Below are 14,492 nucleotides of genomic sequence, written 5' to 3'. Positions count from 1 at the left end.
TATTTGTTGCATTTTAGATCTCTGTTTTCTCATTTAACTCAAAATCAGAAAACTTTGAAAGGAAAGTGGAAGAAACAGACATTGAAAAGGAAGGAAAATAGAAGACAGCACAAACAGAAGATGAGATTTCTTCTCAGGCTTTACTCACTTGTTTGGAGTTTTCTCCTCAAATTCTGATACTTAGTGTATGCAGTGGAATGAAAACTGTTTGCCCTCTGTAGTGCTGAACAGAAACAGAAAAGACACACGGTCAGCTAACGCAGGAAAAGCCCGAGAGTGAAAAGAGAGAGGAGAAGAGAGAAAGGGGAGAAAAAACGACTCAGACGCAGTGGGGGATGGTTTTCTGAGCGATGAGAAAACTTGAGGGTCGCAGGTGAGCGGGTGCTGCTGCGCGGCGGGGCCGGGAGAGGGCAGCACTGGGTAGCGAGAGGCGCTCCGAGGACATGAGCCGCGGCAGTCCCCCCGCGGCCGCAGCCCAGCCCCGGCTCTTGCCCCACTGAAGCCCGCCGGAGCAGAACGGTAGGCAGGCAGATGGGCTAGGGGACAGAGTCCTCAGGGTGCTGTAACGCAGCTGCGGGAGGATGCAGAGCGGAGTGGCTGCTCACGTACACCTAGACAAACCTGGCTGGCATGGTGAGGAGGAGGAAGGTGATAGTGGGGAGGAAGGTAACCTTAGCAGCTAGAGGTGGAGTAGGGCATGAAACTGTGAAAGAAAAAGGATAAAATCCTTTAGTGACTGCATAGAGACACACACTGCTGGGCACACACCAGGGTTAGCTGTCCTTCTTTTGCCCTAAACAAGAGCTTAACTATTCAAGAGTATATCTAACTTGCTGTACAAAATCCTATGTCTTCTGTTTGGACTAAAAATGCATGTATGGATTGAGGATGGTGGAAAATGGGAAGAAGATAATGATGATGTCCTTTTACTTTTTGCAAAAGCCTTTCTTTGGCTGTTTTTAGCACATCTTTTAGTACTGACCTTCTCCAGCTCCAGCTACGAGTTTCCATTTGGAGGCAGACTGCTCCTAAATGTTTCCCCATCACCTTGCTAGCTATAGCCACCCCTCCTTGTGCTTTCACTGGACACAAACATTCGAAGCAGCTGCTGACAGAAATACAAATGGAATGATGTGGAGCCCTTTAGTGCCTCTCAGCGTCATCCCTGCTTGGGAGCACTGCAAATAGTGCATCGGCTGCTAAGAATGTACACACTTCACCGGTAGGAAAATACTCATCTCACCCTAGCAAGCAAAATAAGAGGCACAACTGCCCCAGTTTAACTTGCTTCATGGAAATGTTGTTTCAACTACAGCACCCAAAAGGTAGAAATACCCCCACACCACACACCACCCCCCCCCCCCAAAAAAGAAGGCACTTAACAGGTACAGCCTGGTCACATCCCATGTAACAGCCTCTGTTTTGAAAACTCTCCCTCCAGCCCTGATTTCAGCCCTCAGGAGAGGCTGCTAGAGGATACCCAGGTTGGGATGCTGCTTACCATCAGCAACTTTGGATGTTCTAGGGCTTTCCTCTGGCACCGCAGGGCTCCTGGTGAGTGATGCCCACCTCTGGTAAGGGCTCAGGCTGGCAGTGGATTCAGGCAGTGAGGTCCATCCTTCACTCATTTCAGAGTTCGAGTCACCATTAAAATCAGACTCCAGCTCAGAGCTATGGGGGAAGGAGGACAACATGTAAAGAAAGTGGAACATGTCAGAAGATGTGCAGCATGGAGATATTTGCTGCCTTTCCTTGCAGCAAGCACCAGTGTCAGCCCTACAGCCCCGAGGTGGCCAAGAATTAGCTGTTTTGCAGCCAGACCTCAGCAGCATTCTCATGTTCCTTCATTCATTATTGCTATTACAGGACTGTAACTTGCAGTAGGCAGTATACAGCTAAGATAGCCCTGTTCCCAACAGGGCAATCTGCTGCCCAGATTTGCACCCACAACTGCATTCAGTATCTGGAATCAAACTAGCATTGAGAGTCTTGGGGTGAAGCAATGCAGTGCTTGGTTTGCAGAGACAGGTGCTTCTGCCTGCAAGGCTGTACCAGCACAAAGAAAGGGGCATAACAGTGTTTGCAATGCAGCACACTGCCTGGAAGAAAGGCCCAAGGCTCCAAACTCTGTGTTTTTCATTCTTTCTCCCCAGATTTTTGGAAATAAGAGGTGTGCCATAGGGAATTCACAGGAGGCCAAATCCAGGGCAACCTGCACTGGCCATGGGGTGGGCTTCACCCACCAACTCTATACAGTTACCTCACCTCATCTCCCACCTGGGACCTGGAACCAGCATCCCTCTCTGGGTGGCACTGGCTGAGTGTCCATCACTTGGTAAAAGTCAGGGGACATCCAGCCCCCTCCTGCAATGTGGCTGCCTCTGCACTTTCCTTGGCTTTGCCTTCTGCCAGCAGTGTGAGCGCTGAAGGATGAGAATCTCTCCTAGCATTCAGTTTTGGAGAGCCCATATTGGAAATCATGCAGCATTGGCCATTTTGAGCCAGAGGTGACATGATACCACACTGGCATCCGTGGCTTGGATAAGGCCTCTGTAAAACTCAGGTATTTTGTAGATAACTTCAGGAACTGCTGAAAGGCACACACATCATGGCCTTACCTTTGGGCAAGATAACGACAGTTTGAGGTGATTATTAGTCCTTTTTATAATAATCATGGGATTTCAGATTGTAAGGAACAGGCACCTGCAGGCCCTCTGATGTGAGCACATTCCCACTGCCATAAATAAACGTGCCACCATCCCACTCAGTCTATTTTTAAACACAAACAGCACTGCCAAGGTAGTTTATAGATCTCTCAGGGTGATTAATAGCTCTACCTTAAATTAAAAAAAAAAAAAAAAAAAGGAGCTTACTCTGAGTAGTCCTTTTGGCCTGGCAGGAAAAAGCTGCTCTGTGTTTATATAGCACTGACTTACAGAAAGTAAAGATTTACTTTAGCAACCCAAGGTACAGCCCAGGAGCAAGAAGAGCTGAATAAAAGGCTGTAGACACTAGAAAGCCAGGGTAAATGCCATATGGGTATCGCCTGCCAGTCCTGCACCCCCATCACTTTGCCAGCAGTGCTGGAAAGCCAGGGCCAGCAAAGCAGTGAGGACGGGAGCACAGCTCCAGGTGCATTGATCTCTCCATAGGCTAAATCAGAGCAGTCTTAAATTTCACCACTAACACATACTTGTTAGGTATCTTTCAAGCTATGTCAAGCACATATATATAAAATACAAACATATGAAGTCTTTGATAGCTAAGATCCTGTGTGGATGGGGAGAAACCACACTGAGATGGGCAGGATGCCAGACAAAAGAAAAAGACATTGATTGATATATTTCTCTTTCGAAGAGCAAAATGTTTATTTTCTTTGGCTGGCAAGGACATAAATGCTTTAGCACAAAGCTTCTCCTCTGATCTCTGCTTGATAGGTGGCCACTATTCACAAGTACCTAAAGCCTGAACTGCAAAGCTGTGTCACCAAAGCCTCTCGTTTTTCCCATCCCACCAACTGCCTCACAGCGCAGCAGTGCTGTTTGTCACTTTGTTCCTCTCATCCCCTGTTTTCAGAGAGGAGTTTCCTCGCCGGAATGGTGTAAGGCAAAGAGTGCCTAAGCTGCTGCCGCAGTGGAGCACCGACCTCAGAGCCACTTGCACCAGCCATGCTGGTGACAGATGGGGCAGCACCTCTTACACCATGTCCCTTTGGCAGGGAACCAGGGGCCTCTCTGTCCAGCCACAGCAGGGCCTGCTGCAGAGAAGCTGCTGATCCTCTGGATCAGAGAGATTAGTCGACTCCTTGCTGCCTGGGCACCACGAGAACACCAGAAGCTGCAGGGTGTCAGCGAGGGATACACAGACTTCACAGATGGGTCTGGCAAACAGGTAGGAAACCCTTCCCCAAGCTCTCCATCCCTCACAGGAGAGGAATGCTGGAGAGGTTCATTCTCCCCCAGCAGAGCACCCAGACCCATTTGGCAGAGCAAAGATGCTATTTAAAATCACCACAGGGAGCAGAAGAAAGTTGTACTCCACACACAACACCTTGAAGAGGTGTTCAAGGTTGGCAGCATTTGGAGGCTCTTCCTTACAGAGCAAGAGCTGCATTTGCAACAGTTGGGTTTCAGTTTACCCTGTTTTTAAACCCCCACCCCCCTTCTGTATTTTCAGTTCCCAGTAAGGGGAACTGCTTTACCCTAGAGATGGGAATCTAATCTTTAGATGGAATGAACCGCTACAGAATCCTGTCCCAGGAGCTAATATAGCCTAATTTGTATGCAGAAATTTGGCTTCCTCTGGACGCTCCCCCAGGATCATCAGATTTCAGATTTCTTAGGGGTGGACAGGCTCAAATGCCCAGGGAGAGGCCCAACATACAGAACTTCAGGATGATACCCAAGGTGGGTGGAGGCCAGGTCACAGGATGCACCTTTAGCTCCAACACACCCAACTGCCTTAATCCCTGAACCATCATCTTTTGGTACATGAAGAGTTGAAGCCAGGCTAATCATGATGATGTTTTTCTCTGATTCAGCCCCTTGTGTGGGATGTGAATATTTGAAGATTTCCTGCAAAGTGAGTCATGTGTCTGGAGGATTTATGGCTGTGGTGAAGAGCAATTGTTATTCTGAGCGGTTTGCCTGCTGGGTTTTTTTTCTCCACTTGTAAGTACATTCAGGACTTTACTTCATTATATGTTTTTCTTTACTGGTCTAGAGAAAACTAAGTTGCTCTTCTGATTTTTTTAATAGGCTTACTTGTATTTTAAAGTACCTGCTTGCATCACTGGTGACCATGACTCGGACAGCAAGAAGGTTGTGTTCGGTCATCTCCTCCTCAGGAATGATCCTCACAGTGGCCCACTCGGGGGAAGGGGGTGAGAACCAGCTCTCCAGGTCATGGCACTTGGGGACGCTCTTCACCTTCTTTGGGGACGTGGGCTCATCAGCTGTGGGCAGGCGATGGTCTGGGAAAGCACAAAGCTGGGTGTTAGGGGCAAGCTAAAGCAAAGGCATCTTCAGGAGGGACCTCAGTCCCTCGTTTGGGTGGTCCTTGGCCACCAGCAGTGGTTTCTGTGTGGGACCCCGTATGTCCCCACAGGTGCAGGTGAGCTGAATACACTGACAGCCCAGCATGGTGAGAGCATCCCTTCAACCCAGGCATCTGTGGTACAGCCCTGCCTGGGTTCATCCACTCCACAAGGATGCAAAGAGAAAGAAATGTCAGGTAGAGCCTACAGGGCCTCACTGCTCAGTGAGACAGCCATCACACTGGGTGGCTGTAGTAAAAAACACACATGCCAGCCATCCAAGCAGGGATTTATGGTCTTTTTTCAGGCCATGATATACAACTACATGCAGAAGGAAGCAGATGGACCAACCTGGCTTGGGCAGATAAATCTTCATCACTTTAAAGTTTAGGTCTGTTTAGGACAGTGGAAATGAGCAAAACAAACACAGGCTCTTCAGAGGGCTATTTTTGAGTACAGCAAACAGGCACTGATTTGGGAAAAGCAGCAGCAGCATCACAGCATTTAAACAACATAATCCCTGAACTTTGCATTCAGGCAGGAGTAAAAGAATAAACCCAAATTTCTTTCACTCATCAGCCAGAGCCAAAGGCAGAAGATCATCTTGTGAAAGAAGACCATTCTTGTGAAATCCTTAATTTTTGAACAACCTCATTTATCCACAACCTCCTGCACAAACAAGCAGAAACAGATCAGTGGCACAAGCTCCCTTGGGGCTCGATGCAGAAGGGTAGAACGATAAGCTCTGTTAGAGTGGCTTTGCTTGGTCCACCTCCCATGTGTGGTGCTTTTGCCACACTTCATCCAACACTGTTGTTTCTAATTTACACCTGAATAAGTGTGTGTGTAGGGGGGGAAACCACATCAACAACAACAAAAAAAAAATCAGACCTGGGGTGAGGCTTATTTTCTCATCTATTAGAGCAAATTATCTAATAAACATCAATTAAACACCTCTTTAACTTTGCAGCTCCTCCATTTTACTGCACATGAAAAACAAATCACCCAGGAGCAAATCCTAGATGCATCAGCAAGATTATACACACCATGGAGACTGAGTGCTGACCCACAGGACCCTCTGGAGCAGCAATTTCTCACAGCTGTCCCCAACCATCACATGCATCTGTTTGGTCACAGCCAAGAGGCAGCAGAAGCAGGTATGGCAGGTATTGTGGGTGCACATCCCATATAATGCCAAGCCCTAATTCCATCTCTGATAACTTGGTCTATCCATCACAGTCCCCTTCACTGCTGACGTTTCTGTGGAGCTGTGAAGCAAGGTCCTCAAAACAAGCTGTAACAGCAGAACTTCACCTTTATTCTGCATGACTCAGGCAGCTCCTTGTCTCTCCCCGATAAAGAAAACTGGTGTCCTCAGCTTCTGCACCTCTCCCAGTTATTGTTTGTGCTCAGTCCCTTTCTATGTTTGAAAGTAAGCACTACTGAGGAAAGCCTGGCTGCTGGTGGCATAGATGACTGTACTACAGTTACAACTCCTGTGCCAGCTGGGTGAAACTGCCTTACTTGCACTCCCAGACTGAGTAACGAGGCTTTGTGGGCATTTTTTTTCCATAGTGTTACCGATTATACTTTTCTCAAGCAGCACAGAGCATTGTACTTTTCAAAAGGCTGGGATGGCCTCTGGTTTTCCACCCTTCATAAAGGCCAATGTATTTTCTTGGCTTGAGAACTCCTCAAGAATTCATTACTCACAAGAGTTTTGGGAGGGGTTTGTCTGGGATTTTAAAAAATTCTTCTATGTACAAGAAGCCAAAGAGGAAGGACCAGCGGCTGGCTGCTTCTCCAAAGCAAGGTTCTCCCACGTGAAAACACATGCTCAGTCTCCACATCCAGCTCATTTGCACTACAGCAGCCACATGCTTCTTCACCACATAAATTTCATCTCCTTTGGGAGATGGAGGAAATTAATCCCTTTCTGATTTTCACATCTAACTTTTACTTTGGCCAAGCCAGACCACCCACCCCAAACACATTCACAGGCAGTGATCTGCAAGTCCAGCAGTATTCTGGTGACTGCGATTGCATGAGTCAGTGGGGTATGGCTGTCCTTCCTTGCATGGGGGCATGAAATTCTCCCAGGAATGGCCCACTCTCCCCTAGGGCTGGACTGGATCATGATATGCCATTTCTGCTCTGCAGAAGTGGAGTAGAAAGCAGCATTGAATCAATTTATTCTCCCCCAGGGCTGAACTGGACCATGACATGCTATTTCTGCTCTGCAGAAGTGGAGTAGAAAGCAGCATTAAGTCAATTTGTAAAACTTAAGTTCTTCAGCTCAACCTTCTCCCTAAAAGATGCTGCATTTTCTATGAAAATCAGAGCAGGCAAAACCAAGCAGAAGTTTGCCAGCTCTGTCTACAAGCTTGCTGGCAATAAGCATGGGCCAAGGTCATTGCAAGTGGCTGTTAAAGTCAGTTTTGCCATTTGCTCGCATGCTCAGTGCACATTCCCTTCCCATCTCGTGCATTAATGCTTTCCCCACCATGCTAACAGGAAAGAGGAGAAAACTTGTTTATTACTAGCAGACACACAGCTGGAGAGCATCGAAACCCACAGACAGAGAGACTACCTAAAATCATTCCCAGCTTGGCTCCTGCATGTGAACAGATTTCCAGTCAACAAGTTCCTCTGCAAAAACCTGTTACACAGACGGTTTTCAGACATTATAGACATGACAGGCAGACCTGAGGATGTAATTCAGGCTACCAGATGACTGTGATGGATGGCACTGTCGCTTCTCTTGAAAGAGTTACACTTCTGTGCTTGCCTTTTTTTTTCCCTTCTCCCCCTCCTTTTTGATATCATGGTATCTCCCCTACTTGAATTGTCAGGAATCTCTTAGCCAAGTCCTTTTTTGAGCAAGATAAGTTTGCATCCACAGCAATACCTATCAGGCTTAAGCTCAGCATCCTGCATCAGCATCTACCTCTATCTAGTGAAAGGTATCCCTCTCTAAGGCAGGGAGGTTGGTCCAGGTCTTTAAAGGTCCCTTCCAACCTGAGCCACTCTAGGATTAGAAAGCAGACTCATGCTTTCTAATCTTTCAATATTTGTACTGTGACATATAAAGCTGAATAAACCACATCACCCTTGACTCCATAAAAGCAGAAATTGGACCACCTTGGTGTTTCAGTGAGTGGGATGCCCACACGTGCACATGAATCCAAACACTCGCCCCACGTTCCAAAAAGATTACAAGTCAGTGGCACTGTTTCTCCTCACGGGGCTGCACTTTGGGAACAGGCTCTAACAAAAGACAAAGATGTCGCAGGCACTGAACTATCAGGGGCTTTTGTAGGCTCTAGTGATGCTTCACAATTTGAGTTGTCTCTCCTAAACGGCACCAGACCAAACCCTCAGCCCCACGGGCAGGCACTGCATGGTGAAACAGAGCTTAGCAGAGCTCTGCAGGCTCCTCACAACGGAGAGATTTCAACCCTTGAGAACAAGAGGGGCAGGGGCTGCGTGCAAAGGGCAGTGACAAGCTGCTGCTGCTGCTGCCGGATCCGCGTAAACTCCTCAGAGGAAGAGCACAGCTAGTTCCAGCAAGCGCCTGGGGCAGCCTGGCAGTTACCACCTGCCTCTGCAGAGCCAGGCAAACTGATCCCACCGGGCAGCCACCAATGCTGGTTATCGCTGCTGCGAATTTTCAAGGAGTTTCAAACCCGACAAACAATCTGATACAAACGAGAAAGCTGAGACGCCTTTAAACCTCTTAATTTGCATAAAAAGATAAGAAGGGCTGTCTGGACTAATTTCTTCTCAGCTGGTCCAAAGGTCAGGCACTTGCACAAAGGTGAGGCACACTGGTTTGCTCCTGAACAGAGGCTAGGCTAAATAAGCAGCAGCCCTTGCACCGCTCCACACCAGATGGGAAGCTGACATCTCTGACTGCATATTGGGCTGCCACCCATCCTTGGAGCACCAGCACTTAGGTCCTCAGTAAGATATTGTTGCAGTGACATTGAGGAGGAGGCCACCGAGCTTTTGGGAATCTGACTCCAGAGTGGACACGAGGCTCCCAAGCTCGGTTCCCTCATTTTCATCACACTGCAGGTGGAGAGTTAAGCACCTCAGAATAGCACCTCTAGTGATGGTCAAAAATAACTGCTCAGGGACGCTGCTGGCTGATAAACTGGCCCTCAGGGAGGAGGCAGAGAAGCCTTGCTGGAGGCCAAGCTGTGCTCAGGGGATAAGACTGCGTTGTTCAGCACTTATGGGCACATGTGGCAGCCCCAACACCACTCCTGCTCCCTGGGGAAGCTCAAGCTCTTATAGAACAATTAAGGTGGACATCCATCTCCTAAATGTAAGGTGGAGTTACCACAAAAGCGCCGAGATAACTAAGTTTGCTAGTGCCCCAGTCCTTTTCTAAGTCTGTGCCTGGCTCTACTTACCACACTGTCCCACTTCTTAACCAGAAGACACAAAAATAGCCTTACTGCAGTTCTCCAAGGGGAAGGGCATGCAGATAGACCAAGCCATGTGTCTGAGGTTACCTGGGCAGCCTGTGATGCCACAGGAACCTCTCTGACCTGCCAGTGCTCTCACTCTGGATCAAGTTTCCTCCCCAGGACAGGAGGTTTTACTACTAGAAGCTCAGAGACTGAGTCAGAGGAATTGAACTTTGTAAGATAAGCACATACAATGTAAACCAGAAGTATCCGGCATAAGGGACAAAAAAGGGCACAGCCCCATTTCCTGCGAGTGCAAGCTGGGGCTGTGCCACTGACCTCTGTGGGACAGCACCAGCCAGCATCCGAGGAGAACCCAGTCCTCAGGAAATGGTCACTCAAAATAGCATCTACGTAAGAACTTACTTCATTTCCAGCCCGCTCACTTCAGATTTCCTACTATGCCTCAGCATGCTGAAGACCTCCAGCAGCGAGTATGCCTGCCCTCTAGCACACTTTGGACTGCAGTCCCTACTAATCCTTTGCCAAAATGTTAAAATAATTCACCCGAGGAGAGGGGACGTGGACAAGCCGTGCATAGGAAGGCGTTAATCTGAGGTCACTGTCAGCCGACCAGATCTGTCTTGTGAATGTGTCTGCAGGGACAGGCAGCACACACCACAAGAATGTCACAGCACACTGCTGGCCAGTTAAAGTGGAAACGTCCTAACAACAACTGACTTGGGTTTTTTAGGTGCAGAAGTTTGCTAAGCTAGTTGCTCTAGTGAGTCAAGGAGCTAATTCCCAAATCCTCTATGTCCTTTGTTGCTTTCCTGCACTGGGGTGAGGAGAAACCAGCAGGCAGGGCAGCCCTCACAACCCTGCTCACCAAGGAGCCATGGGTTCTTTGCAGCCCAATGTTTATGCTGTTTTATGGACTACACTTACACAGTTGTAACCTGCTGTCTGAAAGTCTGAGAGGATTCATTTAAATTTTCCATTCCTTAAGTTGTAAATCTCCTTACTCTGCTGTCATCCACAGCACAATGATCCTTCTCATTCATAACATTACCCCAATGCTTTGTTTGGCTACTCCATCACCTTTTCATTAAACCTCGCTGATTCCCCTCTCCCCTGCCATACACACTGTGCCTTGCCTGATTCCCTGCCTCCTGATTACCTTTCCCTAGCTACCACCTGCCAGCCAGCAGGTTTCTGGATGCTCCTTACCCTTGTCTTCCATCTCCAAACCTCAATACCCACCCACCCCCTCAGTATTGAGCTGGACAATTTATGGAGTCGTGGACATCTTGCTGGCACCAGAGCAGGTGGACCTAGCCTGAGGCAAGGGCATGGAGTGGCTCTTCTGGTCAAAGCAATGAGAAATCTCTGCAGTACCACAAAAATGCTTCCTCCTCTTAATGTGACAAAATCACAGGTTCCAAATGCAGAGTGGGGCCAGGCAGGGTTGAAGCACAGGACATCAGGCAGTGTCTGTACTTCCCCACCTGGCACTGTGCAGGCAGGAGCAGGTGAGGTTGTATTCCACCTTGCTATCCCAAGAGCACTGGACACATAGATCAAGGGCATGCTGCACCACAGAATGATGTGAGCAGCTGGCCACTGAAGGACGCACTGCTGGCCCAGTCAGAACCTGCAATGAGTTTACTCACTTTAGTCCTGAGCTGGCAGCAGCAGTTCAGCACGCAAGCTCTACTGCCTGTCTCCTCAGTGCAAGCCCTCTCCTCAGTCAGCTCTCCTGATCAAAGTCCTTGACTGACTTGCACTGAGAGCAAATAACATGGCATTTTTTTGTTTTTGAGTTAGGGTTCTTTATGCAAGCAGTGGAGCTTAGCTGCCTTCAGCTATTTAAATAGCAGCAACACCACCAGTGATTTCAACAGCACAATCCTGAATTCATCAGGCCATCCCACTCAAACATGATGAAAATGTTAGATAAACAATGTCTCCTTTGTCTGCATTTCAAAATCCACCTCATCTTCCTCATACAAGATGAAAAAGTACTGTTTTCCTTACAGGGCAAGGATTTAGCTTAACCATGTGGTAAATGTGAAGTATTCCTAAAGCTTCAACTGCAGAGCTGACATCCAGGCTGGCACTCGCCTGAAGGTCAGGGCTGTTTAAAACTCAGTCTAATGTACAGGCTTGGCCAAACATCTCCTGCAGACCTCACAGATGCAGACCACTTTCCAGTGAAGCACATTTCCAAGCGTTAAGCCAAGCTTTCTCAATACTGTGCCAGCTCGGCCTTGCATTTCAGACAGCAATTCTTGCACCAAGTCTCAAATGTGTTAGAGATGCAGCCAGTGAGGGACAAAAACATTGCAAGATCTCTGCAATGCTGGGAAGGTCCACAAAACTTGGAAGTAAGCCTTGTTGCAGCTGCACAGATACTCAGTTAATCTCCAAAGAAACAATAATCCAAACACCACAGGCGTTTACTCACTAAAAGTAAAGTGGTGAGAATGTTTGGATGGCAAGACCATCTTCAGTCTGGTGGTGACTTTCTGGTGTATCTGCAGGAATTCATCCAGCAGAACAGCCTGGACCACTCCAGAAGGTTTGTACCAAAGAGCAGAGAAGGCACCAAAGCGACCCAAGCTCATGGGACAACACAGCAAGGTGGTGAGCTGGCCTGCCAGCCTGCACCCAGAACCCCAGGCTTACCCTACGTAACCTAAACAACTGGGATTTGCTCTTTTTTTTTGGTTTGGTTTTGGGTTGGGGGGTGTGGGGGTGTGTGTTGTCTGTGTGTGTTTAGGGTTTTTTTTAATTACCTTTTTGTGCCAGTATCCTCAGTGATGTGGATGCGTTTCAGCATCTAACAAGGCCTTCAAGCAGCACCACTCCTGCAGAGGCTCTGTGCACAGCAGGAATAGCCAAGGAGACAGCACTACAGTAAGATAATGCATGTAGAGCCAAGGCCCAGCTTCGCAGCAGGGACAGCCTCCCAAGTCATCATGAAGCCCAGAAACAAAGGCAAAGAAATCTCTCAGCATGCAGGACTCGCAAATCTTGAGTGCTTTTTTTACTGCCTCAGTTCACCTTCCTCCCTCAGGTACAAGGGCAAAGCAGAGAGCTAAGCAAAGCAGTGGAGATGTCTTGTGTGCAATATGCTGCATATTACAGACACAAGCTACATGGATATGCTTGAAGTCCTGAAAGTTTGCTATTAGTTTGGTGAGTCATTTTCTCCCTCAGTGATTTAAAAGCAGTTTCTACCCACAGAAATATAGGGTAGGTCTCCCTCAAGCTACCAGGCACCTGTGCTGGTTTTGCTCAAGTTAAATAGGAGCAGCAGGGCTGCATAAGCCTGCCAGCGCCACGCTGGAAGAGTGCAGCCCCATCTCTGTGCAGCACAGCATCATCACCAGTCCTCATAGGAACCAAGGGATGTATTGCATGGAGTACTGAGTCATGCAGACCCAATGCCTCACAGTTTCAGCACCACCATGGTACTGCCTGGTGTGGCTAGCCCAGACCAGTCAAAAAGGTCAAGCTCAGATTTTTGACAGCATAGCTCTCAGAGCTGTTTACTGTTCCTCCACAGCTATCAAATTGCAATCTGCCAGCAAGCAAGCCCCCTCTGCTACCACAAAACAGACAAATGCATCATCGCATCACTTCCTCTGGTCTCAGAGGCTTTGCTACACACCAGCCTGATGTAACGTGGTAAAGGTGCTGAGTTACACGCTGGCATCTCACACACACCAGGCCAAGTCCAGCACTGCACAGAGCAGCACTGAAACCTGTTTCCTTATTACATCATGTATGGTGGTGCAATTGCAAGGGCTTTTGCTTAGGTGATGAAAACACCACAATCCTATGAGGGTTCCTGGTACAGGATCCCCTCAGAAACCCGCCCAGAAGCAGCATGCTGCTGTGTATGTGGCACAGGAGAGGCCCTTTCCAAAGGGGCTTAGCATCCACCCACCCATGGCTTCACAGACAGCTCTCAGCACTTTCTACAATTACCACTTACAAGGTGTTGATCACTCCAGTATCCGAGTGCCTCCACTGATAGTGCCAGGGCCAACAAACAGACGTGAGCAGAAGATGTTATTTACTGGCAAGTCCCTCTTGACAAGGCATCCAGACTTTCTGTATGGCCTGCTGCTGCTCATCTGCCAAACCAGCATCAAGCAAATGACATTCCTGTGACCTGGCAAGCAGATGACAAGGGCTTGGGAAGCAGCCAAATTTGGGCAGAGCCAAGCCCCTGCCTGCTGGGGCAGCTGGACTGAGTCGGCTGTTTCGCCCCAGCCTTGGGCAGAGCACAATAGCAGAAAGCCTGAACTCTGCCAACTAACATACTGCTCCCCATTGGGAGCACTGGGCCAAGTGCCTCTGACACCAGTTGGCTCGGGGCAGCTGTGTTCTATCAGCTTTGCTCAGGAGCGGCTGCTCTGCACGTGCCTCTGCCTGTCCTGGACAAAAATGGTCAAAGAAGCTCCACTTGAAAACCTCCAAACAAGCCAGCTGCAGCAGCCTCCATCAAGTCAGTACCACTATGCCATAAGCAGCCAGAAGTATTAACATTTATCCTCCTTCCACCTCATTAGCTTTTTATGTGGTGAGAAAGGAATTAATTTTTAAGCAAGGTACAGTGAGAGCTCCCATTGGTATTTCTCAGCCAAGACAAGTCAGACCAACCAGGAGTCCTATACAAGCAGAAAGAGAGAGTGAGCCTTGCTGAGCTAACCAAACTATGAAAACATCAACTGAGACACACCCAGAGAACAGCCCTGAAGGCAGATGAAAAATGGAAAAAGAGCTAGGAAGCAACAACTACCAGCCTTCTTGCTTTGGGCCACAACACACCCAGCATGCTGGTGCCCAGCAATAATGTCTCACCAGAAAGGCTGGTCCAGGAAACACCCACAAGAATGATTCCCTTGGGGTGCTCCTCACATCAAACACAAGGTCTGGTGTCTGGCTGGGTGGAGACCCCCCAGTTGGGCCGGCCCCTGAAGATACTAAGAAGCTGTTCATAGTCACTGCTGGCAGTGAGAGGGGACCAA

The 14,492-nt window shown here is 48.4% G+C and overlaps 1 protein-coding gene across 3 annotated transcripts in view; it reads right to left on the bottom strand.

The window, feature by feature from the left end:
- Positions 1-14,492, bottom strand: part of MICAL2 (microtubule associated monooxygenase, calponin and LIM domain containing 2) — a 118,038-nt gene that overhangs the window by 24,935 nt on the left and 78,611 nt on the right. For all 3 annotated transcript variants that reach the window (XM_064163760.1, XM_064163761.1, XM_064163762.1), the window contains exons 25-27: positions 4,780-4,972; positions 1,502-1,671; positions 149-223 (exon numbers count right to left, since the gene is read on the bottom strand). In XM_064163760.1, coding sequence (XP_064019830.1) covers positions 149-223; positions 1,502-1,671; positions 4,780-4,972 — 438 coding nt within the window. The remainder of the gene's footprint in view (positions 1-148; positions 224-1,501; positions 1,672-4,779; positions 4,973-14,492) is intronic.

This window comes from Pogoniulus pusillus, chromosome 24 (genome assembly GCF_015220805.1).
Source record: "Pogoniulus pusillus isolate bPogPus1 chromosome 24, bPogPus1.pri, whole genome shotgun sequence".
NCBI classification, from domain to species: Eukaryota; Metazoa; Chordata; class Aves; order Piciformes; family Lybiidae; genus Pogoniulus; species Pogoniulus pusillus.
The sequence above is the reverse complement of the archived record's forward strand: the minus strand, read 5'-3'. Positions and strand labels throughout refer to the sequence as shown.